The following is a 13,623-nucleotide window of genomic DNA, read 5'->3' on the forward strand; positions in this document are numbered from 1 at the left end:
TCATGTAAATGCCTTATGAAGCCTTATAGTAGTACTTAATTTTTTGATCAAGATATACTTAAGAAATGTTTAATTTAGTTTTCTTAATATACTTGGCTTGTAGTTGTGTTTACTCTTTTGATAGAGTACCTTATTAAATACTATGTTCTCACATATTTGCATCTTTGAGGTTGTAGTCTAGCATATATTTTACTTACACGCTATTATAAACTTGTAGGTTTATAGTAACAAGTCAGCTTTGTAGTGACAAAGAGTAACTTAGAGTAACTAGTACATAGATAGAGCTAAACTTAAAGCTAATTTTTTTTTTATTTTTTTTTTTTTTTATTGCACGCAGTGCTATTAACCCACACGGAAACACAGAAACATTTGGCTGATTTTATAAACAGTTCTTTCAAGGTATGAGACCATTGTAACACACTTGATTCATACTGACTTCCTCTAAATTTAATCACAAATAATTAGTCCAAAAAAAAAAAAAAAGGAGCAAGTCTTTTTATGTAGTACATCAATCAAAGGTATAAATTCACTGGTATTGTACACAGTTCACTGAAAGTCTATTTAACTTTATCATAATAATGAACTGTACAAATTATGTTAAGTTTACTTAAAGAAAACAAGTATATTTGCAGAAGTATATACTAAACTAATAGTATACCTTACAGTTCACAGTAGAGCCGCATTACAAAATAAAAACTCATTTAAGATGTGAGATGTGTAAGATGCAAACTAGTTATGTATCCAATTTTCACTTCTGTTACACTTAAGGGGGTATTCACACCAGAAAAGTTTGCTAGTTCACTTGCTTTGGTCCGGACCAAATACAATGTTGATTTTTTTTTTTTGTACTGTATGACGTGGCAAGGGTGGGAGGGGTGGGGGGGGGGGTGCAGTGTGGGGAAAAAGGCACACAGTATTTATGTAAATACTTCTTTGATCATATTTACCAAAAGTGCCGATATTTTTGGCCATGACTGTATAGATATTAGAAAACTTTGTACTATTGTCTACATATTTTGATAGATTTTTATTTACTTTTTTTTCAATAAATATACGGTCATTAAAATATGTTAAAAATTTAAAATTCTGAAAGCACTGAAGGAGCTCCCATAACAATTTAATATAGATTTACAGTAGTAATAACAAATTATATTTTATTATATGATATGAATAATATCATGTTTTTAAATATGATGGTTTCATTCTAGACGTTATGATTAAGATGAACACCCATCATAGTATATGATATTTACTATCTGAATCTGATCTTGTCATTTCCAAATGGAAAAGTCAGCCATCTATTAATTATGTTAATTATTGTGCCTTTAGCCCCAACAGCAGGGGCACATTTACCCCAAATATCAATATTTTACATATTCTTTCATTACTGAAAAACTGTTGCTTTACTCACCTTAAAAGAAAGAAGGAAGAAAAAAAAAACTAATTTGCTTCTTAAATCTACAACATTTAAAAAAATCACATATTAGATCAAGTTAGCACAGAATCAACTTTGTGCTGCTGCCCGTGATCGCGTCAAGGATCAGCCACTTTTGCACGTTCATCTTGAAAAGCGAATGTTTTGGAAAGTGCTACGGAAAGTTTTTGTGGCATCTAGTGGTTTAGAGGAAAGTAATATCAAAGGCACCTTTTACCCTGGGGTGCCTTTAGGTTTGTTGTACACTATATTCAGTTTAGTATATGACTAGTTATCAAAAAGCTGTTGGTTTGAGCCCTACGAAGATCACATGGGCTCTCAGGAGACATTTAACTTCAGAATGTTCCGGGGGAACTGAACCTATATTTGTTTTGGATAAAAGTAAAACAATTGCGTGTCCATTTGACATCCAACTCCAGAAAACGTGGGTTATGAAAATCAGATGTGGCCATAGTTCATCCAGAAATGAAGATTTTGTCATTTATGTTATTCCTAACACTTATGAAGTTCCAACTGTTGGTCTCAAATATCATTATTTTTTGTGCCTATTCAAACTTGTAATGTCTTGATTGGTCATGCATAATCAATCCAATTACATGTGGCCACATATGCAAGTAAACAAAATATGTTTATGAACATTTGGTCACACTTTATTTTAAGGTACAATTCTCACTTGTCACATATAAGCAAGAGTCGAAGGTTCAGAAACCAAGGTCTTTTTAATGAGCAAAATTCAAAACATGTAACGGTGTGCACTTAACAGAAACAACAACCGACAATGAACACAGGTACCAAAGGAGCATACGTTTATATATATATATATATATGTATATATATATTGCAAGTAACATTTGAATTGGATTTTAACAGTGCGTAAGAACAAGCAACCTGTTGCGAGGGATTGAGAGTATTAACAAGTTGAACATAAGATAAATAAACCAACCAGATAAAATAAATGAAAATAAAGAACAATAACAAATATATATAGAGCCAGTATTACACAACAGAAACAGGACAATTTCTTCCGTAATATCAATGAGGTTATTAAAGGATGTAAAGATCAAAATTGAATTCTCAGTCCAAAATGGTACTGTGAAGGGACATTTAAAGAACAAATGAAGCACTGATTCATTTTCAGATCCACAGAAATAGCATTCTGGATGAATATCCATAAACTTAGATAAAAATAACTTACAGGGGTAAAAACTGTGAAGGATTTTAAGATGAATTTCTTTAACCTTGTTTGGTATCACAAAATTATTATGAACAGACCATATGTTACACAAAGATAAAGAAGGATACATCCAATTCCACGAAGACAGTGCTTTAGGGGCAATATAGAGAGTAATGTTCTTCTGATATGAATATTATTGAATTTTTTTTATCTAACAAATCAATACCACCTATCATTAAACAGGGGATGTCTTCCTTTACAGAAGAGTACTGTAAAGATGATTTAATAAGCTGTAGAAGCTTAGGCAAAATGCCATTAATTATTCTCAAAAATTATATACGAGTAATATTAAATTAAATATAAAATTATCTTATTTTTTACTTGGCTAAGAAATCAAATACACTGCTGGGCAATAACCAATATTTTGTATCTATAATAGTTTCTTATATTTTTCTAATAACAACTTTATGATTTGTTTATGTACCACAAACAGAGTGAGGGGGCACATGCCCCCTCAGATTTTTGAGCCAAGTGGATTTTGAATGCAGCTTCCAAAACAGAAAAAATAGCTGATTAATATTTTCTATATTTGATACAATCACACCAGCGTGATTAGAACGTTCAACGCATCAAATCACCAGCTGCTAAATTCAAATCTACGTTCGCTGGCTGGCGCTGAGCCAGATACAGACGTTATTTGTACAGCGCTGTACATTATAACCAATCACACGTGATTCTGTTGAGCTTATGAATGCAAGGACCAATCAGAGGCATTCAGATGAGTCGTCGCTATAATGCCAGTGTTTTCTTCACTCGCTCGCTGACTGAATACCTCTCTCTGGCAAATTCTCTCGTCAGAAGCAATAAAGTGCAAATGTGTGTACGAATATGTAAGATATTAATTTCACAGTGTAAACAGCTTCAGTGATTTTAATGGGAGATTTTGAGAGTGCTTGTACTAGACTCAGTGAAAATGTTCTGTGATAATGCAAATGTTCTTTGCTCTCTTTCTGTACAATGAAAGTGTTATGATTAGTAGCCCAACTTTCAATGTTTTTATTCACATTAACTTTCAATGTTAAATTCACATTAAATATAAAGTCAGTTGTATTAAAAATATGGTATGGCATGACACCCATAAACAGACAGGTTTTTATGCATAGTTAATAGATACATTATTTTTTGACCATAGCCCACTATAGATCAACATAATCTATAAAGGTGAGAATCAAGATATTTCATGATATAGTTAATGTGTTTGGGGATGTTTCGAATAGAAAGGAAGAAATAAATAAATCATAAGTGCTGTTGGCTGCTGTGTGTCACATGATGACCCCCCCCCCCCCAACTCGTGCCTCCTCAAAAAAAAAACACAAACCCTTTTTTTCTTTTCTTTTTTTTAAATCACAGAATATGGCAGAATAGTTTCTATACTATACTAAATGCAATGCCAATTAGCACTGCATTATTCATATACTTAATTTATTACCTGGAGATAACTTGAAAAACAGAAATAAACCATATATTGTTGCAGTCGTGTGTTTAATGTCTTCAAGTTTCTACTTTTTATTCAGTAAACAGTGATAGCTGGATGCTTTTTTCCATATTAGGGATTTCTTGGCATATCATAAGTTAGTATTATTTAGTCATTTAGCAGACACTTTTATCCAAAGCGACTTACAAATAAGGACAACAGTAGCAATCAATTGTAGTATTGAAACAACTAAAAACAGATCCAAAACTAAAAGCTAAAACTTTATAAATACTACCTATACACATTTTAAAAATAAAGAAATAAAAAAAGACAAATGCATACAACAAAATTTCAAAACTTAACATTTAAATGAAAAAAATAATAAAAAAAAATAAAGCTAAAAACAATTCAAAATATTAAAGAACAAAAGGTATACGAGTATAATAATGATTCTAACATAACACTAGTCCAAACACCAAAAAAACAACAACTATATATATATATATATATATATATATATGTATATGTACAACCACACATATACATACATATATATATATATATATATATATATATATATATATACAGTGGGTATGGAAAGTTTTCAGACCCCCTTAAATTTTTCACTCTTTGTTATATTGCAGCCATTTGCTAAAATCCTTTAAGTTCATTTTTTTTCTCATTAATGTACACACAGCACCCCATATTGACAGAAAAACACAGAATTGTTGACATTTTTGCAGATTTATTAAAAAAGAAAAACTGAAATATCACATGGTCTTAAGTATTCAGACCCTTTGCTCAGTATTTAGTAGAAGCACCCTTTTGATCTAATACAGCCATGAGTCTTTTTGGGAAAGATGCAACAAGTTTTTCACACCAGGATTTGGGGATCCTCTGCCATTTCTCCTCACAGATCCTCTCCAGTTCTGTCAGGTTGGATGGTAAACGTTGGTCGACAGCCATTTTTAGGTCTCTCCGGAGATGCTCAATTGGGTTTAAGTCAGGGCTCTGGCTGGGCCATTCAAGAACAGTCAGGGAGTTGTTGTGAAGCCATTCCTTCATTATTTTAGCTGTGTGCTTAGGGTCATTGTCTTGTTGGAAGGTAAACCTTTGGCCCAGTCTGAGGTCCTGAGCACTCTGGAGAAGGTTTTCGTCCACGATATCCCTGTACTTGGCCGCATTCATCTTTCCCTCGATTGCAACCAGTCGTCCTGTCCCTGCAGCTGAAAAACACCCCCACAGCATGATGCTGCCACCATCATGCTTCACTGTTGGGACTGTATTGGACAGGTGATGAGCAGTGCCTGGTTTTCTACACACATACCGCTTAGAATTAAGGCCAACAAGTTATATCTTGGCCTCATCAGACCAGAAAATCTTCAGGTGTTTTTTAGCAAACTCCATGCTGGCTTTCATGTGTCTTGCACTGAGGAGAGGCTTCCGTCGGGCCACTCTGCCATAAAGCCCCGACTGGTGGAGGGCTGCAGTGATGGTTGACTTTCTACAACTTTCTCCCATCTCCCGACTGCATCTCTGGAGCTCAGCCACAGTGATCTTTGGGTTCTTATTTACCTCTCTCACCAAGGCTCTTCTCCCCCGATAGCTCAGTTTGGCCGGACGGCCAGCTCTAAGAAGGGTTCTGGTCATCACAAACGTCATCCATTTAAGGATTATGGAGGCCACTGTGCTTTTAGGAACCTTAAGTGCAGCAGAATTTTTTTTGTAACCTTGGCCAGATCTGTGCCTTGCCACAATTCTGTCTCTGAGCTCTTCAGGCAGTTCCTTTGACTTCATGATTCTCATTAGAATCATAAAGACATAATCAATTCAGACATTATTTAACTAAAATTAAAATAGTTAACAAATACAAATCACGACAGTGTAGTTGATAAAATCCTAAGAAATAACACTGCCAAACACACATGCTAAAAACAACAACTTAATTACACATAGTAAGAAATGGTTATAAAAACTGAAACAGAAATGAAACAAGTAGTAGAAAAGAGGAGAAATAAAAAGTGATACTTAGATCCTTTGCCGGTGTCCCAGACCGGTGGAGTCGCACGGTAGAGTCAATGGTCTTTACACTCTTCGGTCATCACACAAGGAGGCCTTCACACGACAACTGCCACGATAAACTAAGCTTTTTTATACCCATCTAACAAAATACTAATTGAATTTAGCTGAACACACTTTACTTATTTTTCCACAACAAATGGCCAAGCAAGCGCAGACACTGACAAGATACATTATTACCAGAGATTGTTTACTATAGGGAGATGAGAGGGTCTGTATTACTTACTATTGGAGAAAGCGTAACGGCTAACTTGGATCATGTGGGCCTTAATAATCAATCACATTACAGCCCTGATGTCACTGAATTTCAGTCAGAGTTTTAAAATACTCAGTCGCTGTTTACGGATACCATAGGAATAAATGGGAAGTGCCGTAAGCTGAATCCCACCTGTCACAAAAAGTCAGTGACTTCTCTTATAAAACTATTTTTTTTTTCTGAGGTAAACTCTGAAAATAGTTCAATCCAAAAGTATGGTTTAGTGTAAAACATGTTGAAGATTAGCAGATAGGCTGTCGATTCATTAAATGATAAGCCGTTTCCTCTAAAAAGCTATTAATTCAGCATAGTGAAACCTTTCCTCCATTGACATCCATTCAAACAAAATTCTGGTCTCCTTTCTGTTAGCATTAGCCATTACACTTTTTTGGCTAAAGGATGCAGGCTTGCCTTCTAGAGGCTTTGTTATTACTTCTATGAGTCTGTCTTGGAATTTCTGAATGAATGAAACACTGCATGGGAGTGTTGAGGTCTCCGTGTTGTACACATCGGCTCATTCTGGCTACGAATAAAACATCAGGTCATGCACAGACTATCCTGTCTCTTTGAATTTTAATCTTCACACACTTTTGGGCATTACAGTGTTTTTTTTTTCAACTGCTTACACACAAAATCTTTACTTGTCACACAATTTCTGAAACCTGACATCCAAACACCAGAACCACACACCAAATCTGCAAAACCATACATTAATTATCAGCCTCTTGACTCATTTCATAAAACAACACACAATTTTCTATGTAGCACAAAAAAAATTACAGGAATTAATATTATGGCAAAGGTGTATGCAAATGTTTGCATTTGAGATGTGTTTGTGTTATCTTGAATGCAGTGCTTCATTTTGCAATAGATGTGAGGTGTAACGTAAAAACGTAATATGTACTTTAAAGTAAATAGTTTAATTTAGCTCAAAGGGAATCATTTATAATTTATAGGGAATTTGAACAGAATCAATGTTTTACAGCTGATCACTGAGGCGGCAACGATTCACTGACAAAGCCATATAACATCAACTCTGCACTGGATATTAAAATCCAAAATATAGTGAAAACACTATTTAATAGCACAGTAATAAGATTGGCAGATTAAGACATTAACTCGTAAGCACAAAACACAAGATACTTCTCTTTTCAATATAAATACATTTTATTTATATAAACCTAAGACATAAACTAATCTAACACATGAACACAAGCATTCACACATCCACACGTTGCAGAAAGAGAGAAAGTGAGAAAAGGATGAGTTTAAGAGAATGAAAATGTGATATCCCAAATTTACAGCAATATGTGCTATTGCATAGACCTGAACAACCATCAATCACTTATTTAACCCTCGCATTGAGTTTCTCAATGAGGCTAAAATTTATATTAAATGCACCAGCTCAGCAAAATTCTGGAAGCTACTTGCTTGCATTGCCTGTGTTAAGGGGTTCCCTTGTGTCATCGTCTTGCAGGAAAGGGGGTTACCTGAAGTTGCTGATTGGCTGAGAGTTCAGTAGTATTTGAAGTGACGTCTTGGGAAGCCAATGGTTGGGGTTGGCTGAGGATGCGGAGTTGTGGCTGGTAGAAGTTTTGAGGCGATCACAGACTCAAGTTGAACTCGGAGACGAGGCGTGGTGGCAAAACTTAACTGAGTACACAAAACTCGCAACGGAGAAGAAAATAAATTAAAGTAAAAGAATAAAAGGATGTAAAGAGACTAGGTGGTTTTTCTTCTCATTGTGGTGGCAGCTGGCACGTAGGGCAGAGCACGCTCAAAGAGTAGCGTCAAAACACGGTGGCAAAAGAGAAGAAGAGGAGAAGGGGGTAAGAGTTTGTGTCCTGAGTTTTTAAACTCGGCTTTCAGACCGTCCCATCTGGACGTCTTGACCAATTAGATACTGTCCTTGCTTGGGGTGTTGCCCTGTTCCTCCACCCAATCAATAAATCAACATGTTATCTGTTCAGTCCGAAGGTCCAAAGTTTACAGGCTCTTGCAAAGTATACGTTTGAACATGATTTCTATAACAAGACTATGATGCATTTGACAAAGAATTGATTGGAAGAAACATTTAAAGCATGATTTTTCAAACTCATACATACCAAACACGCATCTGAATCCTTCAGCTATTCAATAGTGATTAAAAAAACATACATATTTGATTAAAACATGATAATCTAATGTGTGGGTTACAAACATATTATAGGTTATTTCTATGCAGAGAAATAATTCATAAGTAATTTTAAGATGATTTTTAGTGCATATGAAAAGATTGTCTCTGTGAACGAATGAATTTCAGTCTGGTTCTTTGTCTTCTGTGTGTGGGGGGAAAGTCAATCTAAAGGCGATCGTGAATTCAATCGTGGAACACGTGATAGCCATATCTTTGACCATCAGTCTTGATTATTCACCCCAAATTTGACAGTCTTTTTCCTGAATTGGAATTATCATTAAGTGTTCTTTTGTCTCAATGTTGCAAGCTGTTTTGTGAAAGAGGCTTGCTGGTTAGGCTTTCTTCAGACTAGTTGGCGCTAGGATCTGGACAGATTTATGACGTCCTGTTGGGCCTCTCTGGAATTTCAGCTTATCATGTTTCGATGTTCTGAATCGAATCTTAACTTTGTCTGATTCGGTCTCTGATATCCTACAGAAGCTTTTTTTTTTTTTTTATGTGCGCAATTCTTGGATTTGTGTGTAAAGTTTTGAAAAAAAGAGGCAAAGTTTTGAAAATGTTAGAAGTTGAAAAAAACTGTGCTTTATAAGCACTAATAAACAGCCAGTGTGCTAGCATGCTAGTTAATAGTGAGAATTGGGTCTTAAAATAAAGTGTTACAATATCACATTAGACCTGCAGCTAGTTGAAAAACTCTGATCTTAACCACCAGATGGTGCTGTATGTCACATTATTATTCACTTTCTGTATGTTTGGGATATTTTGTATTTCTGTCTTCTCTGGATATTGATCGTCTTGGTGCAGCACAGCATTTGAGATGCTGTGCATTTACTGGCCTTGGAAATTGATGAACTATTCTTTCTGTACATATCTTAGTATGTTGGCAAATGGGAGTATGACTTTAAGGTAAGATCATCTGAATTATGTTTCCCTGTGTGTTGTTTGAATATTCTGGTAGAGGTGTTTGTGAAGTAGACTCCCACTGTAATTGAGTCACACTGTCAGTGGTTTAGAAACACAATTACGTAAATACAGAAATATTTGTAGGCCTGTACTCATAGAGATATGGCAAGGAGAAATATATTTGTTTACTATACAGCCCTAGAACATTTCCACAAACCTCATCAGGCATTGATTTTCAGTGACTATAACGTAATCAATATCTGAGATTCATTACAGCATTCTCAAGATATCAAGAAACACATACCACATACACCACAGCTGAATAAATAAGAAGCTTTAGAGTTCATTGGTGCTACTGATATTTCTGTTAATATAACATATTGCACTTCTTTGTCAGCTGGGTCGATTCTAGTGCTTATATTTCCAAATAAATGAGTAATTTTATTTAAAAGGACATCACACTTGAGCCGTAAGGGACCTTAGTGTTGAATCACAAAGGGGCTCAAGAAATCAGAAGCCGTCTAAAAATAGATCTCCATCCCCTCGGTGGCTTTGATTTTGATGTTGGACACAAACACGTATCCAGGGTTTGGTTTTTACATCTCAGCTGTCTGTAATGCAGGGCATTGCATTTATTCTACCGCTTGGAGACTTGTGCTGCAGGACTTAATGATCAAAATATGAAGAAAGATGATACTGACAACATTTTGCATCCTAGAATCTCCCATCATTAAATTGTGATTCTTTTTCCCATTAATCCATATGCTACTAGCAACCAGATACAGTCATTTGTTTAAAAATAGCTGTCAGGTTTTTCACACTGCGTGTGAAAATGGATGATTTGGGTTTTCCGAGATTGAGCCATTTGCTCAGTTTCTGGCACTGTTTCCAATTAAATAGCTATTTTAGAAGGTAAAGAGGCATTAATGCAGAATTGCTCCACCTAAGTCAGCCCCATTACAGTTTATTTCTGTCATTACCAGACACAAGTGAACACAAACTACACACCCACGCTTATTCCCTGACATTCCAGCCCTACGTTTACATTTCCACATCTGACCTTTTCCCGTGACCCCCATTAGTTTGTGCCCTTAGAGCCTCTGTGTGTACATATACTGTACAGTGGAGTCTGAGACCACATTGAAAATTTGGGATTCAAAAGCCAAATTTAAACCTCAAAATTAACAAGTTAACATGGATCATGAGATTTTGTCCATGTCAGCTCAAGCACTGCTGTCATTAATGCGAAAAAAAATAAATAATAATAAAAATTTAATTTAATAATTTTTATGTATTTTCATTTGAGGTCTCAGTCCCTTTTGTTTACCTTTTGGACACTTAATTGCATATTAATTGTAATTAAATATAAATTTTAACTATAATTCATTTTTATTAAATCCAGTTAACTGACCTTTAGAATGTTTTTTTTTTTAAAGTACATTTTTATACGTGATTTCATCATTAGAATGTCTGTTGTCTTTGTAATATGGTTTAAAAGTGCCAAATGTACTGACAAGTCTTTATGGTAAACTAAAATATACTTCTCTCATGTAATTGCACATTAGTAATGATGAATTTAGTATTAAAATATATTGTCTTTAAATATAATACTGAAAAAGGTCCCATGACATGCTGTTTTTTGGAAGCTTTTATATAGGCCTAACTGGTCTCTAGTACTGTATCTGAAGTCTCGTTCCCGAAATTCAGCCTTGGTGCAGAATTTCAGCCACTACGTGCCAGTCCCAAAATGAGTTATCCTTAGGACGAGCCATTTCTGTGTCTGTAGCTTTAAATGCTAATGATGAGGAGAGAGGCGGGGCAAGGTGGAGGGTGGGTGTGTGTCCTGCAGCTTGCGGCCACGGTATCATGCCCTAATGTTGACAGTGGATGTATCGCAATGGCTCATAGACACGCAGTCCTTCAAGCTTTTCAGTTTGACCCAGAATCTGATCCGGATGGAGAAGCAGCAGATGAAGAAGTTGCAACTCAGCGGCTACAGCAGGACGTCTCCGAATGGTTAGTTTAAAATATTGTGGCTGATACGGTCAGTGTTTCCCACACATAGACTTTACCTGGGCGGGCAGCAACAATATCCACTACCCGCTGCCATCAGCTCCCACGTCTCACACACACGAGCGCGACTTTAGCACAATATTTAGTAACTTTCAGACCCTTTAGGTGGCTTTTTTCCCATAACGGGTACATACTAACAAACCTAGCGACTTAAAAAAAACAAAACAAAAAAACCTTATCATTCAGTTGGAAGATGTCTCCAGTACTGCCCCGTGAGGTCTCTCTCCCGGCGCAGTGTCGCCTCTCTCGGCATCTGTTCTGAGCAGCGAGCGGCAGAGAAGCAACGCTTTCAGTATGCCTAAAAGCAGCAGACTCATCAATAAATAATTTAATCACTTGTCGCTTACTGACTGTTTGGACTTTTAAATATGAACATAATTTGTCTGTTAATATGCGCAGTTTATTACTCAGACGCAAAACAGTGCTTCGCTCGTTTGCAAGCCATGATGTCTCTCTCTAAACAAAATTGCGCTCGCCTCGCACGGTCGTAGCTCATTTTCTCATGGGCAGGCAAAGCAGAGAAATGGGAGGTAACCTTTCCCCGCATGACGACATAAGGGGAAGATTCCAGATCGGGCCATCTGAGCATTCATTTTCTCAGGGCTCGGTTTATACCTATCGCCATTTCTAGCCACTGGGGTACCATAGTCAGGCTAGGGGAACTCATATTAATGTTAAAAAACCTCATAAAGTGAAATTTTCATGCCATGGGACCTTTAACGTTAAAATTCGAATCAAGTATTTTACATGTGCTTTAATGTTTAGTCAGGCTTTAAAGAAAGTGCACTTCTTTAAAGTATACTTCTATTAAAACAAATATTTATTATGTAAAAGACTGGGACACATTTTGACCTCCTTATCAATACCCATACCTGGTTTATTGTCATCATGTTTTCATGGAAACCATCAGAAACGCACCTTCCTGCACATCATCACCCAGTCGTGTCTGACCATCAGTCGGCTGGAGGACGGGACATACGGCCCAACGGTGGAGTACTGTGAGGATAGCCCCCTTCAGGCCTGGATCCTCCGAAACTTCACCCGACAGGAGGTTTATAAGAAGTTCTACTACAGCCCAACTGATTACTTTCTGTAACTACCACAACTTCCTGTTGATGGCAGGTCAGTTTTGAAAGCGCCAGTAGCCCAATCCAAAATCAACCTGTAGAGGTGAGGAAGGTGTAGGTAGTTATTAGAGCTGTCTTAGTGAATAGTGTGCTTTACCCCACGTTCATATAATTGTTGACAGAACTATCAGGTGTATCTGAAGTCCTGAGTATCTTGCACATGATTCTGGGTTTAGTTTGGCTGTTACTTTACTTTTTAGTTTACTTTGGATATGTAAAGATGTCATGCATGGACTGGGCACGAGACATTCTCAGGAAATGGTGTATTATTTCATTTAACCCTCAAGCATCCTTCATGACAAGTTTGGGCAAAATCATTAAGACTAGATTCAGCAAAGTTAAGTGGTTGTAGAAAAAACAAAACAAAAACAAAACTCAATTTGTCACACCCATAGGAACCCATAGGAAATAATTGTGAAATACTATAATTCAGAGCATTTTTTTTTTGACCGATAAAAATCAATAAATCCAACACAATGCAGATCATACATATACATAATTGAAGGGGTGAGCCTATAAAACATTCTCAATGAGGAAAACACTCACACAAACACACGCACACATTTACAAAGCGTTGAATGAGCCTATAACACAGTGGGTTTTTAATTTTTAATTTTGTTGAACAAAAACACACATACAAAACCAAAGAATTGAATGAGGCAATGACTGACCATTTTTTGAGCCAATCAGTCACTGTGTGTGCTCACACACACGTTTGTTTTTGTGAAAAGTTTTTATACTGTACAAACCGCATGTGCTGTTGCCCTACACCTAAACTTAGCCCTCACAGGAAACTGTGCATTTTTACGTTCGCAAAAAAAAAAAAAAAAATATCACTCTGTATGATTTATAAGCGTTTTGAATGCTTCCAAACAAAACATATCTGAAACATGGTACTTGTTAGGATTATTGTTTATTTTTACCCA

The 13,623-nt window shown here is 36.1% G+C and overlaps 1 protein-coding gene across 1 annotated transcript in view; it reads left to right on the forward strand.

Annotated features, from left to right (window-relative positions):
- LOC306876619 (polypeptide N-acetylgalactosaminyltransferase 13-like) overlaps positions 1 to 12,666 on the forward strand; it is a gene marked incomplete at its 3' end in the record, with an annotated part of 131,433 nt that extends 118,767 nt beyond the window's left edge. The window contains exons 12-13 of the mRNA XM_079427931.1: positions 9,471 to 9,500; positions 12,481 to 12,666. Of these exons, the coding sequence (XP_079284057.1) occupies positions 9,471 to 9,500; positions 12,481 to 12,666 (216 nt within the window). The remainder of the gene's footprint in view (positions 1 to 9,470; positions 9,501 to 12,480) is intronic.
- Positions 12,667 to 13,623: the final 957 nt, after the last annotated feature.

The sequence above is a fragment of the Barbus barbus genome (genome assembly GCF_936440315.1).
Source record: "Barbus barbus genome assembly, chromosome: 11".
Taxonomy (NCBI): domain Eukaryota; kingdom Metazoa; phylum Chordata; class Actinopteri; order Cypriniformes; family Cyprinidae; genus Barbus; species Barbus barbus.